Source organism: Lampris incognitus, chromosome 5 (assembly GCF_029633865.1).
Source record: "Lampris incognitus isolate fLamInc1 chromosome 5, fLamInc1.hap2, whole genome shotgun sequence".
NCBI classification, from domain to species: domain Eukaryota; kingdom Metazoa; phylum Chordata; class Actinopteri; order Lampriformes; family Lampridae; genus Lampris; species Lampris incognitus.
Window position 1 is genome coordinate 33,680,576 of NC_079215.1, and position 16,626 is coordinate 33,697,201.

Genomic DNA, 16,626 nt, shown 5'->3' on the forward strand with positions numbered 1-16,626 from the left:
CTCTCACGCCTCGATGGCCGCTTCCGAACAGCGACAAAGGGCAACACCTTGGAGATGCAGGGGTCCTGCTCCTGACTCAACCTGAGCTCCTCGGTGGATAACATTGGCAGTGTATCCTGACCACCCGACAGATGCTGAATGTGCTGGACCAAACTGAGTGCTGTGAATACTGATGCATCAGGCCAGTCACATTTGGCTTGACAAAAAGCCCTGACCTCAGCTGCATCACAAGCAAACCCAGATCGCGCACTACTCAGTGTTTGGGACTGGCAACTGAGTCTGAAAACATCCTGCACAGAGTCCCCCTCAACCCCGTCGGCTTCCTGAACAAAGGCCGGGTAGGGCTCCCTAAGTAGCCTCTGACTGACGGGCTTGGAAAAAGGGTCGCGACTCAATGCATCCGCCACCACGTTTTTCTTCCCTGGCAGGTGTTTGAGATCGAAGGTGTAAGATACCAACTTAGACACCCAGCGGATCTCACACGCGTCAAGCTTCGGTTTCGTTAGGAGATAAGTCAGCGGATTATTATCTGTCCAAACGGTGAAGCTTTGACCCTTCAGCCAGTGGCTGAACTTTTCACAAACACTCCACTTCAGCGCCATGAACTCCAGTCTATGAGCTGGATACTTCCGCTGTGAGGCACTGAGGGACTTGCTTGCAAAACCAACAGGTCTGGCCTTGGACTCTCCTCGGGGCACTTGAGACAGCACCGCGCCGAGTCCGTCCAAAGACGCATCGACCGACAAAATGAAAGGCACCTCAAAGTCTGGATGTGCAAGCACCACACACTCCAGTAACATCGTCTTCAACAGATCAAATGCTTCCCCACATTCCACCGTCCAGTCTGCGGAGGTAAGCTTACGGAAGCTGCCATGGGGCTTCTTATCCTTAGCCGACCTCCCCCTCCTCTTTTGTCCAGCTGTAAGGGCGAACAGGGGCTTAGCCACGGAGGAGCAGTTCGGGAGGAAATGCTGGTAGTAAAATACCATACCAAGGAAAGATTTGATCCTACGAACAGAAGGCGTGCACCCATCACCTTCCATGAGATCCTGCACTGTCATGTTGGAGATGACCTCTACTTTGGAGGGATCGACAGACACACCTCCGCCATCAACCACGTGGCCCAAAAACCGCACCCGCTTCTGCAGCAGATGACACTTCTTCGGAGCCAGTTTCAAGTTGTTCTCCCTCAACCTCTGAAACACAGTGCGGAGCCTCGACAGAGCCTCAACCTCTGATGGCGCGAAGACAAGAAGATCATCAAGATAGCACAAAAGCTTCGTGAAGTTCAGATCCCCAAAGATCCCAATCATCATTCTCATGAAGGCTGCAGGGCTATTACAAAGGCCCTGTGGCATGCGATTGTATTCATGCAACCCAAGGGGAGTCGTGAAAGCAGTGTACTTCTTGTCATCTTCATGCATTGGGATGTTGAAGAAGCCAGAGGTGAGGTCCATCGTACTAAAGAGGCAGTTACCACCCAGCGCGGCAAGACAGTCCGACTGGTGTGGCAAGGGATGAGCGTCTTTCAAGGTCCGAGCATTCAGCCATCTGAAATCAGTGCAGATCCGAAGCCCGCCATCCTTCTTCCATACCATAACCAGCGGTGAAGCGTATGCGCTCGAGGACTTCCGGATAATCCCTTTCTCCTCCATATCAGTGAGAACTTGTCTCAACTTCTGATAGTGGGCTGGGGGAACCCTCCTGTAGGGCAAGCGAAAGGGGCGCTCATCCACCAGATGGATGCGATGTGTGTATCCTGTGACCTCGCCACAGTCCAGAGAGTCCCTGGAGAAGATGTCATGGTACTCGGTGAGCAGCTGAGTGAGCTGGGACTTGCATGCCTCACTAACCTGACAGGAGCTGAGGTCAATGTCACTGAGTCCGAGCTCTGACAAACTCCTAGCCGGCTGGACAGGGGGACAGCCACTATCTGTGGCGTTGGACTCATGCCTCCCTGCAACTGATTGCAGTCCCTGGAAAACATTAAAGTCCTCAATCGCCAAGCATGGAAACACATCAGCCAACTTGCAGTTCCTTTTCAGTGTGATGGCTTTGTCAGATGGATTGACAACAGTCATGGGTACCCACCTATCACCCCAGAGCGGTGTGACAAGTCGACCTACGAGGACACTGCGTGGCATGGCCTTGGAGTCTGTCGGCTCCACAACAACAGTGCTTCCAGCTGACATAGGCACCTTAGCAGGAAGTCTGCCCCAGACTAAGTGCTCGTGCCTCGGTAAGAGTGTCACGGCCTGGGTGAGCTTAACAGTACCTATCTTCTCAGGAACTGCACCACCCCTCCAGCACTCTACATTCGTGAACATGGACAAGAACTGTTCAACGTCAGGACTAGACGGATGTTCCTGTCTGGACGCGATGTCCCAGTACTCAGTACCACTCTTGAGTACATGGGCCACATGTTTAATGACGTTTGTGCCGACTATCAGATCATCATGCTGACCGGGCACGACCAGAGTGGGTATGACAAAGGAAACACCATAAAGCTGCATGTTGAGGTCATAAAAACCATCAGGCCTAGTCTCCAGACCACCGCAGCCAATCAAGACAATGTTCTCTTCAGGCTGCTGCTTCTCAGGTAAAACACCCCCAGAGCGGAGCTTCTCTACTGCATTTTCACTGATACTGCATGACATAGAGCCAGTATCCAACATGCCATTAAGCTGCACACTCTGGTTGATAAGAACAGGAGCATAGAACAAGTCACTGAAAGCCTGAATCCCCTGTGTCGCCTGAATGACCATACGCGAACCCTGAGGTGCTTTGGCACACTTGTCTTCATACAAGTGAGCCAGGTCGGAGACATCAGTGAGGGATACATCTACATTACCCACACCATCCCTCTCTAGGTGTGGGTTTAGTAGTTTAACGGACGAGACTGACGACCAGCTCTTCCACCAGGCTGAGAACGGAGCTGGTTGGGCGGCTGAGGGTGAGGACAGTCCCTCTTCCAATGACCAGGAGACAAACAGTTTATACATCGGTTCTCCCGGCTGCAGTGGGAAAATGTGGAGTGATCCGGAGACTTACAAACCCTGCACAACCGCTGCGGTGCGTCTGGCACCCGCCCTGCGGCGCTAGCTGGCGGTTGAGTCCGCGTCGGTGTCTGGACCGCAGCGCTAACTGGAACCTGAGTCTGCATTGTGACCAAACGGTCTAGCAAGCTCACCAAACTCCTCATATAGTCATCACCGCCAAAGACAGGTGCGGGAGACGGTGTAGGACACCTTGCACAAAATGGTGTAGATGACGCATGAGCCGGGACGGGAGATGGCACCACCGGCACGGTTATGTTCAAGTCGGGAGCCACGTCGACTACAGGGACATGAACCTGTGAATGGAACCTACGCTCTACCGCGCCTGCTTCACGTTGTCCACCTGCAGCAACACGGTACTTCCTCTCCAGCATGTGCTCATCAAGCCTCTCTTGGATCTCACTAGCAGACCATTTCCCTGCGGACTTGAACTTAAAAACATTGGCAAGAGACTGATCTGGACAGTGTTTGATAAACATCATGCTTACCTCATGGCTTGGCTCTTCAATACTACGGCCTTGCCGCTTCAAGCATTCGTCAGCCACCTCCACTGTCTTATTAAGCCTAATCCAATACTCCATAGCGTCCTCACCTGGCTTGGGCAGCATACTGTAAAAGTCCGCCAGGGGCATGCTCGAGTATGTGAAGTCACTAAAGTGTTGCTTCAGTACATCAAAAATAATGTGGGGGTTCGCTATGTGGTCGACAGATGTGTTGCGCAGCTTTATCCTCACCACGTCCCTTGCTTTCCCCATAAGCTTAGCTAGAATCTCATGTGACTGCTCACTAACTGGAATGGCTCGCTTCCTCAAATACAAAGTCATAAGGCTCTCCCACTCATGAACTGTAAACTTATCAGAGCTATCGCCCCTGAAAATAGGAGGCTCCCTAGCGTCTGTCTGCATTACTACTCTAACACTAGGCACTGTCTCCGAACACTGTTCGGCAGACCTAGCACTGTCTGTGTGTGTGTTTCTAAGCATTTGTGTTTCCTGCAGCTTAGCAGTGATTGACTCTCCTATCTTCTCTGCTAACCGAGTAATGAGCATGGCTAACTCACCCACTGGCTGCTCGCTGTTACCCAGCACAGCCCCTTCGCTGATACCTGGCCTGGCCCGTTCTACGTAGCGTGTGGAGGTGAACTGAGGAGTGCCAAATGTGGTCGGGTCTCTAGGTCCTGGTGCTCTGGTGTCTGGTTCCCCGCCCTCTAAGAGCTGCCCGAAACTCCTACCTACACCTAGCCGTAAACCCCCACCCACATCTAACTGGTACCCCCTCTCCATAGCACACTGGCGATCCTGATCAGCAATGTTACCCCCACCTACGTACGAACCACCCTCTGCCATGTTCCTACCTCTAACACTCAGATAAAATAAAAAATAAAATAAAAAAGTGAAAAGCTCAATTCATTTAAATAATTGAATCTAGAAATCACTGAGAGATTGAAACAATCACACACAATCAACAAATTCACCAATAGATTAATCACATATGCACATATCCAGTAGTTTAGATCAATAGATTATTCACACGAGTCCTTCAATCACATCAACATTAACTTTTTTTCCTTTTTTTTTTTTCGTGTTTTTCTTCCTTCAGTATATACAAATGTCCTGTTCACAAGCCCAGTCCATGGTAACCACAGCTATGACTGTCCAGTGTCCACACAGCTCAACTCCAGTCCACTGTAACATGAGCGTACAGTCTATAGAAATACCTGAGGACGTCTGGGGCTTGATGACGACAGCAGCCTCCCGCGGCGAGCAACTGATGTCACTCTCAGGATCCAGGAGGGTCACGGCACCAATGTAACGGGGGCAGTCCTATGCTGTTCTATGCTGGTCAGCCTGCTGCACGCCCGTCACTCTCATCAGTAGCTCTGCGTTGTGTTCTATTTTGGGTGGGGCCCCAGGTGTTGTTGGGGGGGGGGCCCTCAGTCTCTCATCATCATCATCATCATCATGATCAAGGAAGGAGCGGGGACACACAGGACTCTATTTGGCCCACCTTGCCATTTATTTTGGTTTCAAACCCTTCGACAACCATCCAGTCCTCCAGCGGGAGCGGTGTTTCTTACGGACGTGGGGGTCGAAGTTCAACCACTGCCCGGACTCCACTCGTGTGCGTTAGAAGTAGAAACCGTCCACGGGACTCCGATGTAAGAAAGGATAAACAAGTATTTTATCCCACAGCTTGCAGTATCTTCTTACAGGGATACTCAAGGTTACGTTCTCCTCAACCAGCAAAACTGTCCCACGGTAAGAAACACGTGTGGCTCGGCTCATTGCTGCTTGAGACTCCTCCCACAAAACAAAAATGGCCTCTCCCGCGTTCCGTCTTCCGTGTACCCATAAGACCTCTCTCTTAAAGCGACAGTACACGTATATGACGGTTGTTGTAAAACACATAAAAGTAAATAATGACATAAAATAAAATGTAGTAAACACAAATAACAGCACACAGACAGGATTTGGTGATATTTCATACTCAAACAAAATAAAATAAAAACATTAATTTTAACCTGGTTACAGAGATCACAATGGGGCAACAATATGTGGTTATCTCATGGAACAGAAAGATCAGCAGGGGTCTCTTCTTTGAAAAATAATTATGATGGTGTTATTTTGCACTGTGAGTGTGACCCAGAGGTTCATTTCATCTGCCAAGTCTTAAACTGCTTTAATACTATCCTGATCATAACAAATATCTATGGGTACAATTCAAAGTCTAGTAATGATGTCCTACTAATGGACCTAGAATGCAAGCTTAAACAGTAGCTATCTAAACATGCAGGTTTTGCTAAAGGAGGAGACTTTAATGTTGTTTTAGACGAAGCTGTTGACAGGTGGCCTCCATGTCAAAGGTCTAATCAAACCTCCTCTTTTATGCTGTTAATGGAAAGATTTTATATTGTAGATACGTATATGGAGAGAGGGGTTTAAAGCGACAGTTTATACCTTGAGCAACAAGGGTGGCTCTAGACTGCCACACTTAGATTACTGGCTTGTTTCTAAAAACTTGCCTAAAGATTTGTGTGCAGTCAAGGTGATGGCAACTCCACTTACAGACCAGAAAGCCATCTACATTAATGTCAGACTTGTGTCTGATTATAGTAGTATCAGAGGTTGCACTTTTTGGAAAATGAATAACTCTTTGCTAAAGAATGCTATTGTTAAAATGGAATTGGAACGGATTATTACTTTTTATTGGAATAAAGCACAAGCTGAGGGATTGTTGGTTGTAATTGGGAGCACCTAAAATATGAAATTAGTAAGTATTTAAGACAGTATGGAAGTGATTATGCCAAAGGCCGACATGCCATGGAGGAGAAGGTGGTTTCTGAAACTGCTTCCCTTACTAATTTGCCACCAGAGGAAGTGAATGATAAACACATTGTTAGAGAGTTGCAGAACAAATTGGATGACTTGTGTAGAGAGTGGGCTGAGGGGGCCTTTGTAAGATCCAGGTTAAAATGGCTGGAACATGGAGAGCAAATGTCAGCTTTTTTTTTTTCAAATTAGAAAAGCAAAGAGCAAAATATAATATTTTGTCACAGCTGAATATTAATGGGTCTTGTACTGATAATGCAAATGATATATCTAAAAAAATTTTTAATTACTATTCTAATCTATACAGATCAAAGTTCGATAAAAGTAATTTTACTTTCTTTTGTCAACATCTTGATGAAGTTGATCCTATAAGTGAGGAGGACTGTTCATCATGTGAGGCTCCAATATCAGAAGGTGAAATTAAGGAGGGCACCCATTCACTCAAAAAAAATAAATCACCTGGTAGTGATGGTATCACTGCTGAATTTTACAAATTATTCTCTGATTTACTCACACCATTTCTTTATAAGGTCAATTCAGAAAGTATCCAAAACTCCTCTCTTCCTACTACAATGACACAAGGAGTAATACGTTTAATCCCCAAACCAAAAAAAGATCTGCTTCTTCTGGACAATTGGAGACCAATAATTTTACTCAATAATGATTATTAAGTGTTTGCTGTTATTTTAGCTAAAAGATTCAAGCAGGTCTCAAACTAAAAAAAAAAACAAAACAAAAAAACAAATTGATGAAAATCAATCTGGATTTATGACTGGTATACATATTAGCAATAATATTTTGTTGGTCTTAGACCTCATAGACTATTCTGATCTAATTCTGGACAAAATTTTGATATTTTTCCTGGACTTCTACAAAATTGTTGACGCCATAAAACATCCTTTTATTTCTTTATTGTCTAGAATGCTTTGGTTTTGGGACATATTTTTGTAACGCTATGGAAATTCTCTATGTTAATGGTAATAGCTTGGTTAAACTAAAACATGGGACAACTCAAAGATTTGCTCTACAGAGAGCGGTGAGACAAGTTTCCCTGTTTCTGTTCTTCCTGGTGACTCAGGTTTTTTGCCATTATGTTAAATCCACTAGGTTAGAAGGTATCTCTGTTGCTGATAATAATCTTCTTATAAGTCAGTTGGCAGACAATATAACCTTATTTCTTAAAAAATGCTTCTCAGGTACAATCATCTGTTAAGATTATTTTTTATTCTCTAGAGCTTCAGGTTTATGCCTGCATTTGGATAAGTGTGTTATTTGCACTGAAAAACTGTAATGAGGTGTCAATTTGCAACATTCCTGTAAAATAAAAAGTAAATTGTTTAGGGAGTGTTGTAACTAAAAACCCAAGGACAGTTACCTTAAAGTACAACCCAATGATTGATAAATTAAAACATAAATTTAATATGTGGTTACAAAGAGATTTGTCATTAAAAGGGCATACTCTTATTATCCAAGGCTGGGGGAATATCCAGGCCTATTTATATTGCTTCATTTGTATTTTTGGATGACAAAATTGCTAATGCCACTGATAAGATATTGATTAATTTTCTGTGGAAAAATCGAGTCCACTATATCAGGAAATTTGTAGTTGCCAACTCTATTAAGAATGGTGGTTTAGATTTTCTGGATTTTTCTTCTATGAATTATACCCTGAAGATTAACTGGTTAAAGTTCTTGTTGTCTAACAGCTCATCCACGTGGAACATTATAGCTAGAGCTGTCTTCAATAAGGTTGGGGGCCTTCCCTCCTTATTAATGTGTAATTATCAAATTGACAAACTCCCTCTTAATGTATCAGCCTATCATAAGCAAACCTTTCTGGCATGGAAATTGATTTACAAGCACAACTTTTCTCCACACCGTTACTATATATGGAATAACTGCAATATTTTATACAAGCACAAGAGTATTTTCTTTAGTAACTGGTTCGATAGAAATATTTTATTGGCAGGACAGCTGCTGAACTCTCAAGGTTATCTCATGACATATGACGAGTTTCTTGTACATTTTAATTTTCCTGTAACACCCAAAGAATTTGCTAAAGTGATGGCAGCTATCCCAGTGGTTCAATTTCCTATTGCAAGGTACTCAGTATCCTTCCGTTATTCCTTTAGTACATCCAAATGAAACAAGGTGTGGAACGGTTTGTTTCACTGAAGCCATAAAAAACAATAAGGCTGTTCGTACTCTTTTTCATAGGGAGCTTACCACTTCACCATACGTTGTAGCTTACTGGCCCCAGTTTGATCAGAATATTCCATGGGAAAAAAAAGTTGAACATTATCTCATAGATATGTTCTCACAAACAAAGTAAAGGAGGTTTCCTTTAAAATGATTCACAGGTGTTATCCAGTTAAGCAATTTCTTTATAAATATGTGAGAAATACAAATACATTATGCTCATTTTGTTCTCTCCATCCAGAAACGATGTCACATATCTTTTGGTAATCAGAATCAGAAACAATTTATTGTCATCTCAGTCGTGTACTTTCATACACAAAAGAGACCAAATTTTGTTTCTCCCAGCCCTTTCCCAGCTTCTATCAGGTACTGCTGGTATACGAAAAAACTATGGCAAGACATACCAATATTCATTAGAGATAAGCTATTGGACAAGTTTGAGTTATTTTATAAATATATTTTGTTTGGTTTTCATAATCAGGATAAGAAATTGGAAAAAAATGTGCTTTTGTGATTAATCTCATTTTCTTTTTGGCAAAAAAAATCACATTCATCGATGCAAGTTTTCTAAAAGGACTCCTATTTACGGTGTTTTCACAAAGGACTTGGAATATTACATGGACACAATATCTTTAAGTTTAAATTGCAAAGATTGTAATGAATTAATTTGCAGTCAACATTTGAACACTTGAAATAAAAAAGCTCTAATAACCTTTTGCGAATACTGTAGGTCTCTTCATTTACTTTTTTTATTTGTGTGTCAAGCTTGGTGAATGTGGCAAGTCTTGTGCCATGGGAGGGTTTTGAGATGGAGGATGAATATGGGTTGGCCAAACACAGGGTTTTTTTATTTACATGGCTAGTTACAAAGTTCAAAGTCTTTTCATTCGCATGGTGCATGGGCTGGTGCTCAGTTGTGCTGCAGCCTCTGCTCCCACTTTGTTTCTCCCTGTCGTTTTGCTGTGTTACCCTGTGTTTGTTCATGTCAGTGCAGGACCCAGCTTCCATACAGAATAGCACTGCCGATGCTGATCAATCAAACTTGCTGACGCGTCTGCTCTCCTGTGACACCCCCCCCCCGCATGCAGCCAAGGCTCAACCACAGCCCACTACCACAGTGAACAATTTCTAAACACTTAAATTGTGTGATTAGTGAAAACGAATCAAATTAAGCCCCTTAAGAAAGAACAGCATGCAGGTGATACTCCAGAGCTCATTTGGCCAAACATTGTGTCACTTAACGATCTCCTAACAAAAGTCATATCTCTGCTGCTTATGCATGAATTTTACTTATGAGATAGATAGATAGATAGATAGATAGATAGATAGATAGATAGATAGATAGATAGATAGATAGATAGATAGATAGATAGATAGATAGATAGATAGATAGGTAGGTAGGTAGGTAGGTAGGTAGGTAGGTAGGTAGGTAGGTAGACGGACGGACGGACGGACGGACGGACGGACGGACGGACGGACGGACAGATAGATAGATAGATACATACATACATACATACATACATACATAGATAGATACATAGATAGATAGAGCATAAAATGCACCAAGCTCATAACAACTCATACTGTATATCTCTGGGAGAGATCTGGGGAATAACTGTTACCTATGTAACTATACCTATGTTAACTATGTTAATTCATATTACTAAGTTACAGACAGAATGCTTGAACACTATGCATGGAACATCATTGAGTTAGCAAGACAATAAGCAGTATAGAGTCAAGCTATGTATTGTGTATTAAACCTACTCAGAAAAAGTTAGGAAGTACAGTATATGCATAATGTAAACATCCTTGAAATGTAGACTTAAGACAAGTGCGGTGCCAAGATTTGTTTAGCTTCTGTGAGGTTCCTGGGAGGCATGATAATGGCTGTTTTTTTTCCCAGTCATATGTTGCAATTCTGTTTCAAAGGAAAACTTGATGTTTGAGGTTTTTTTCTGTGTGCAATAGTATTAACCAGTTGAGTAGCATCACTTTTCATGACCATGGATAAAAAGATAGACACAGGGACATACAGGTAGGCAAACAGGTAGACAAACAAATAAAAATGTAGACTGAACGAAAAATCGATCGAAAGAATGTTCACGCATTTGTTTATTTTAGCCCTGGTGTAAATCTTCAGGTTGATTCATCTCAGTGTCTCAATATCTTAACTTGTTTCACTTTTAGCATCTAAACCACTGAAATGACCTAAACAGTCAGTATAATATGTTCAGATGGTGCCATGATGATAGGTTTATGTGCTTGACCAATGGAGTCAGAAGAGCTTTATCCATTTTAATACTGTAGTACTACTTTGTCTAGGCACACCATTTAACTCCTGCATTCTTTCATGAAAAATTAAACCAATGAAGGGAGATCGTACTTCACAGGAAGTTTCACAGAAAAAGGTGTAGGTCTACTTTCATTAAGATCAGTTACCAGTTGATACCAACTTGTTCTTACTGTGCTTATTATACGTTTTCCTGTTGTCTCTAACAGGTGGTGAAGATGATGATCATCGTTGTGGTGACCTTTGCCCTCTGCTGGCTACCCTATCACATCTATTTTATTGTGACTGGCCTCAACAAACTCCTGATTAAACGGAAGTACATCCAGCAGGTTTACTTGTCAGTGATGTGGCTGGCCATGAGCTCCACCATGTACAACCCCATCATCTACTGCTGCCTCAACAGCAGGTGGGTGACAGTTCTATGTTGCTAAAAGCTTTAGAAGCACATTATTAGATTAATTTCTCTAAAAAAAAAAAGGACCAAAATTGATGACCTGTCCAGCATATCTGCCTTAAACTTATTGTGGTGCCTGAACCTTGAGCTGTATTAATTGAACATAGTAACAAAAATCAAACAATAAATATTATGGATGTGCAAAAAAGTCTATTCTAAAATTAGTCTGCTTTAACGTCAAAATTCTTAACTTAGCCAGATATTGCTTCATATTTTTAAATCTGATGTAAACCAAATATGCTCAATTGTGTAGGAAGGTCCACTAATGGTCTAATTTGGTCTATGTCTGGTTGGTGCCCCATACTTTGCATTGAACACTAACAAAAATGAGTTTGAATTTTGTTGGAAATTGATACCAATAAATTTACATCAAAAGGAGGAAATCCCCTAAATTCATCACAATCCATTTGTAAACATTCAAATAAAATAAACCAGTGCTGTTATTGGTTATTGGAATTGATGAGAATATATTCACAAAAGGTAAAATGCCCTGTGATGGACTGGTGGCCTGTCCAGGGTGTTTCCCCACCTGCCGCCCAATGACTGCTGGGATAGGCTCCAGCATGCCGCAACCCTGATTAGGATAAGCGGCTTGGATAATGGATGGATGGATGCTGTTATTGGTTGAAAAGGTTACAATGAGTGTATTTTCCATTCTACTTTGATGCATGAATATTTGTCTGTATGGGTGAAACATGGGTATCCATGATGTTACATATAGAGCAGAGTTAATGTCAATGCATTGTGCTTGAAATAGTTAACTTTTGTGTATTGGGGGTGTTAGTGCATTAAAAAGTGGATCCGAGGCAATTTTGTAATGTAATGTAATTTTCTCCAGTATTGTAGAACACTTCATTGCACTGCATTGAGAACACTTCAAATCCACTTCCCTTCACTTGCAAACCCTGTAAAATTCTGTCACTATTGTTTGGAAGCTTTGATTATAATTCAGTTTTTTACATCCAGGGTTTTATTTTCGTAGTTTTTGCCATTTATGATATAATTTTACTCACCGGCTTCATGGAGATCTTGGACACTAGACCGACGCTGGACGGAATTTTTCAATGGCATTTTATGTGGCCATGAATACAATCCATAACCTGTCCTTTCAAAAAAAACAACAATGCTAGTGCCTCAGTTAGACTGTGTATATGATGCCCATTATCTAGTATGACTTCTCAATGCCATTGTCCACGTAGTTTATGGTGGTTACTACTACCTATGGTAGGCAGTCATTCTTGCAAGTTGACCCAGGAAATAGCTCACCAATTCACGCAAACATTGTTGATAATTGAGAGCATTTCAAGTAATAGCTTTAACTTTCATTTTCGTATACTACTACTACTTCTTATACTTTCAGCTGCTTCTGTTAGGGTTCCCCACAGCAGATCATCCGTTTCCATCTCTTCCTGTCCTCTGCATCTTCCTCTGCCATGCCAGCCACTTGCATGTCCTGCCTCACCACATCGATAAACCTCCTCTTTGGCCTTCCCCTTTTCCTCTTGCCTGGCAGCTCCATATTCAGCATCCTCCCAATATACACATCTCTCCACCGCACATGTCCAAATCATCTCAATCTTGCCTCTCTTGCTTTGTCTCCAAACCGTCCAACTAACATACTTGTTCCTAATCCTGCCCTTCTTTGTCACTCCTAACGAAAATCTTAGCATCTTCAACTCTGCCACCTCCAGCTCCACCTTCTGTCTTTTCATCAGTGCCACCATGTCCAAACTATACAACATAGCTGGTCTTACTACCATCTTGTAAAACGTCCCTTTAACTCTTGCTGTCTTCTGTTGAAAATCCCTCCTGTCAATCTTCTCCACCTACTCCACCCTGCCTGCACTCTCTTCTTCACCTCTCTTCCGCATTCCCCATTACTTTGAACAGTTGACCCCAAGTATTTAACCTCATATGCCTTTGTTAGCTTTACTCTTTTTTATCCTCACCATTCTGCTGTCCTCCTTCTCATTCACGAATATGTATTCCATCTTGCTCCTACTGGCTTTCATTCCTCCTTCCTCCAGTACATACCTCCACTACAGATCACAATGTCATCTGTGAACATCATAGTCCGTAGAGACTCCTGCTTTATCTCGTTTGTCAACCTGTTTGCAAACAAGAAAGGGCTCAGAGCCGATCCTTGATGTAATCCCACCTCCACCTTGAACCCATCCGTCATTCCAACCACACACATCACCAGTCATACTGTCCTCACACATATCCTGAACCACTCTTACATACATTTGTGCTGCTCCCGACTTCCTGATACAATACCACACATCCCCTCTTGGCCCCCTGTCATGTGCTTTCTCTAAATCAATAAAGACACAACATAACTCCTTCTGACCTTCTCCATACTTCTCCATCAACATTCTCAAAGCAAACATTGCATCTGTGGTGCTCTTTCATGGCATGAAACCATACTGCTGCTCACTAATCACCACCTCTCCTCTTAACCAAACTTTCACTACTCTTTTCCATACCTTCATGCTGTGGCTGATCAACTTTATTCCTCTGTGGTTACTAAAGCTCTGCACATCAACCAGCCAAAAACAGCACATGTCACTCCGCTGTTCATATCCCTCCAGTGGCTCCCAGTTGCTACCCGCATCAAATTCAAAACCTTAATGCTCACTTACAAAACAGCAACTAAAACGGCTCCTGCCTACCTGAACTCTCTCATTCAGGTCTATACTTAGTGCTGCTCACCACGCTCTGCCAATGAAAGGCGCCTGGCACTTCTGCCACTTCAGGGCCCTAAGTCACAAGGCAGTCTCTTCTCTTCTTTAGTTCCCTGGTGGTGGAACGAGTTACCAAACTCTGTTCGATCCCCTGAGTCCCTCTCCATCTTTAAGAAGACGCTAAAGACCCAGCTCTTTCACGAACACCTCCACACCTGATGGTATTGGATAAAAAAAGAAAAATCACTTCTACGCACCCTATGCATTGCCTTTGTGCACTGCCTGTTGACAACTATGTCCTATCAGACTTGAACCTAGTTTTTTTTACACTTACTTGCATTGTCACCTCCTGACTAGATCCTTGCTTGTTCAGTATTAACTCTCAGATGTACGTCACTTTGGATAAATGCATCTGCTAAATGAAATTGTAACACCCTTATTCTTGAAAATCGGTACCAGTATACTTCTTCTCCATTCGTCAGGCATCATCTCACTTTCCAAGATTATGCTAAACAATTTAGCTAAAAACTCCACTGCCATCTCCCCTAAATGCATCCACAAGTCATCTGGACCATCTGCCTTTCAACTCATCTTCTTCATAGCTAACCTCACTTCCTCCTTGCTAATACACCGCACTTCCTGATTCAATATCCCCACATCATCCAACATTCTCTCGCTCTCATTTTCTTCATTAATCAGTCCCCTAGAGTACTCCTTCCACCTTCTAAGCACACTCTCCTCACTTGTCAGCACATTTCCATCTCTATCCTTGATCGCCTTAACCTGCTGCACATCCTTCCCAGCTCGGTCCCTCTGTCTACCCAATTGGAACAATCCTTTTCTCCTTCCTTAGTGTCCAACCTCTAATACAACTAACCATATGCCTTTTCCTTTGCCTTCTCCACCTCTCTGTTCACTTTACGCCATATCTCCTTGTACTTCTGTCTACTTTCTTCATCTCTCTGACTATCCCACTTCTTCTTTGCCAACCTCTTCCTCCATATACTCACCTGTACTTCCTCATTCCATCATCAAATCTCATTGCCTTCCTTCCTCCATCCAGATGACACACCAAGTACCTTATTAGTTGTCTCCCTTACTATTTCTGCAGTAGCTGCTCTTCACTACCACCCAGTGCCTATCTTAACTCCTCCCTGAACTCCACAGAAGTCTTCCTTCTTCAACTTCCATCATTTGATTCTTGGCCCTGCCTTCACTCTCTTCCTCTTCTTGATCTCCAAAGTTATCTACAGAGCACTATCCAATGCTGCCTAGCTACGTTCTCCCCTGTCACCACCTTGCACTCTCCAATCCCTTTCAGATCGCACCTCCTGCTTATCGTCAACCTGTGTGCACCTTCCACCACTCTTTATACATCACCCTGTGTTCCTCCCTCCTCTTGAAATATGTATCCACCACCACCTTTTACATCCTTTTCACAAAATCCACCACCATCTGTCCTTCATATTCCTCTCCTTGACACTATACCTACTCATCACCTCCTTATCGCCTCTGTTGCCTTCACCAACATGCCCATTGAAGTCCGCTCCGATCACCATTCTCTCCTCCTTGGGTATATGCTCCACCACTTCATCCAACGCACTCCATCTTCATACTCATCACTCTGTCTGACACTCTCTTCACTTCCAACACACTCTTGACATACTCTTCCTTCAAAATTACCCCTACCCATTTCTCCTCCCATCTGCACCATGGTAGAAGAGTTTGAACCCACCTCCGATGCTTCTTGCATTACTCCCCTTCCACCTGGTCTCTTGTACACACGTTATATCTACCTTCCTTCTTTCCATTATATCAGCCAGCTCTCTCCCTTTACCAGTCACAGTGCCAACATTCAAAGTTCCAACTCTCACCTCCACACTCCTACCCTTCCTCCTCTCCCATGGCCTCTAGGCATGCCTTCCCCTCTCCTTCTCCCAACAGTACCATCATAGTTTCCACCGGCACCAACAGTACCGGTGCAAGTTGTTGGCAACCTGGGCCTTGACCGATCCAGTATGGAAATCTGATTATGATCCATAAATTTGATTCGGCTAAGGTTTTTTTGCCGGATGCTCTTCCTGACGCAACCCTCCCCATTTATGCAGGCTTGGGACCAGCACTAAGAATGCACTAGCTTATGCATCCTCAGTGGCTGGCTTAAACTTTGATTTTTGTATACATTTCCAAATACATGGTTTAGATATCAAAGAAGGTTGAAATCAGTTCATCTGGATACGTTTATTGACAGATACGTTTCATCACTCAACTAAGTGACATCTTCAGTCTAAACTGACTGCAGGTATCCCTACCCCTTTTAAAAATATAGTTGCATAACGACCGGAACCAGTGACCAGTTTCGTGTGCAAATATGGATGTGACCATTAACTAGCATTTCAATGGCCATATGTGCTATTCACAGAGGATTTGGGAATGTTTCCAATCACAGCATTGTAAGGTGGCAACGGGTGTACTCTTAGTCCCCCCCCCCCCCCGCCGGTTCAGGGATGGTCATTCTCTCAGACTCCCCGTTCAGACCAACACTCCTCCCTATCAAGGATGTGCACATCCTCATCCCTGAAAGAGTGGCTGCTGACCTGTAGATGGGTGT

At 43.3% G+C, this 16,626-nt stretch overlaps 1 protein-coding gene across 1 annotated transcript in view; it reads left to right on the forward strand.

Moving 5' to 3' along the window:
* tacr3a (tachykinin receptor 3a) overlaps positions 1-16,626 on the forward strand; it is a 53,396-nt gene that overhangs the window by 25,527 nt on the left and 11,243 nt on the right. The window contains exon 4 of the mRNA XM_056280128.1: positions 11,087-11,283. Coding sequence (XP_056136103.1) covers positions 11,087-11,283 — 197 coding nt within the window. The remainder of the gene's footprint in view (positions 1-11,086; positions 11,284-16,626) is intronic.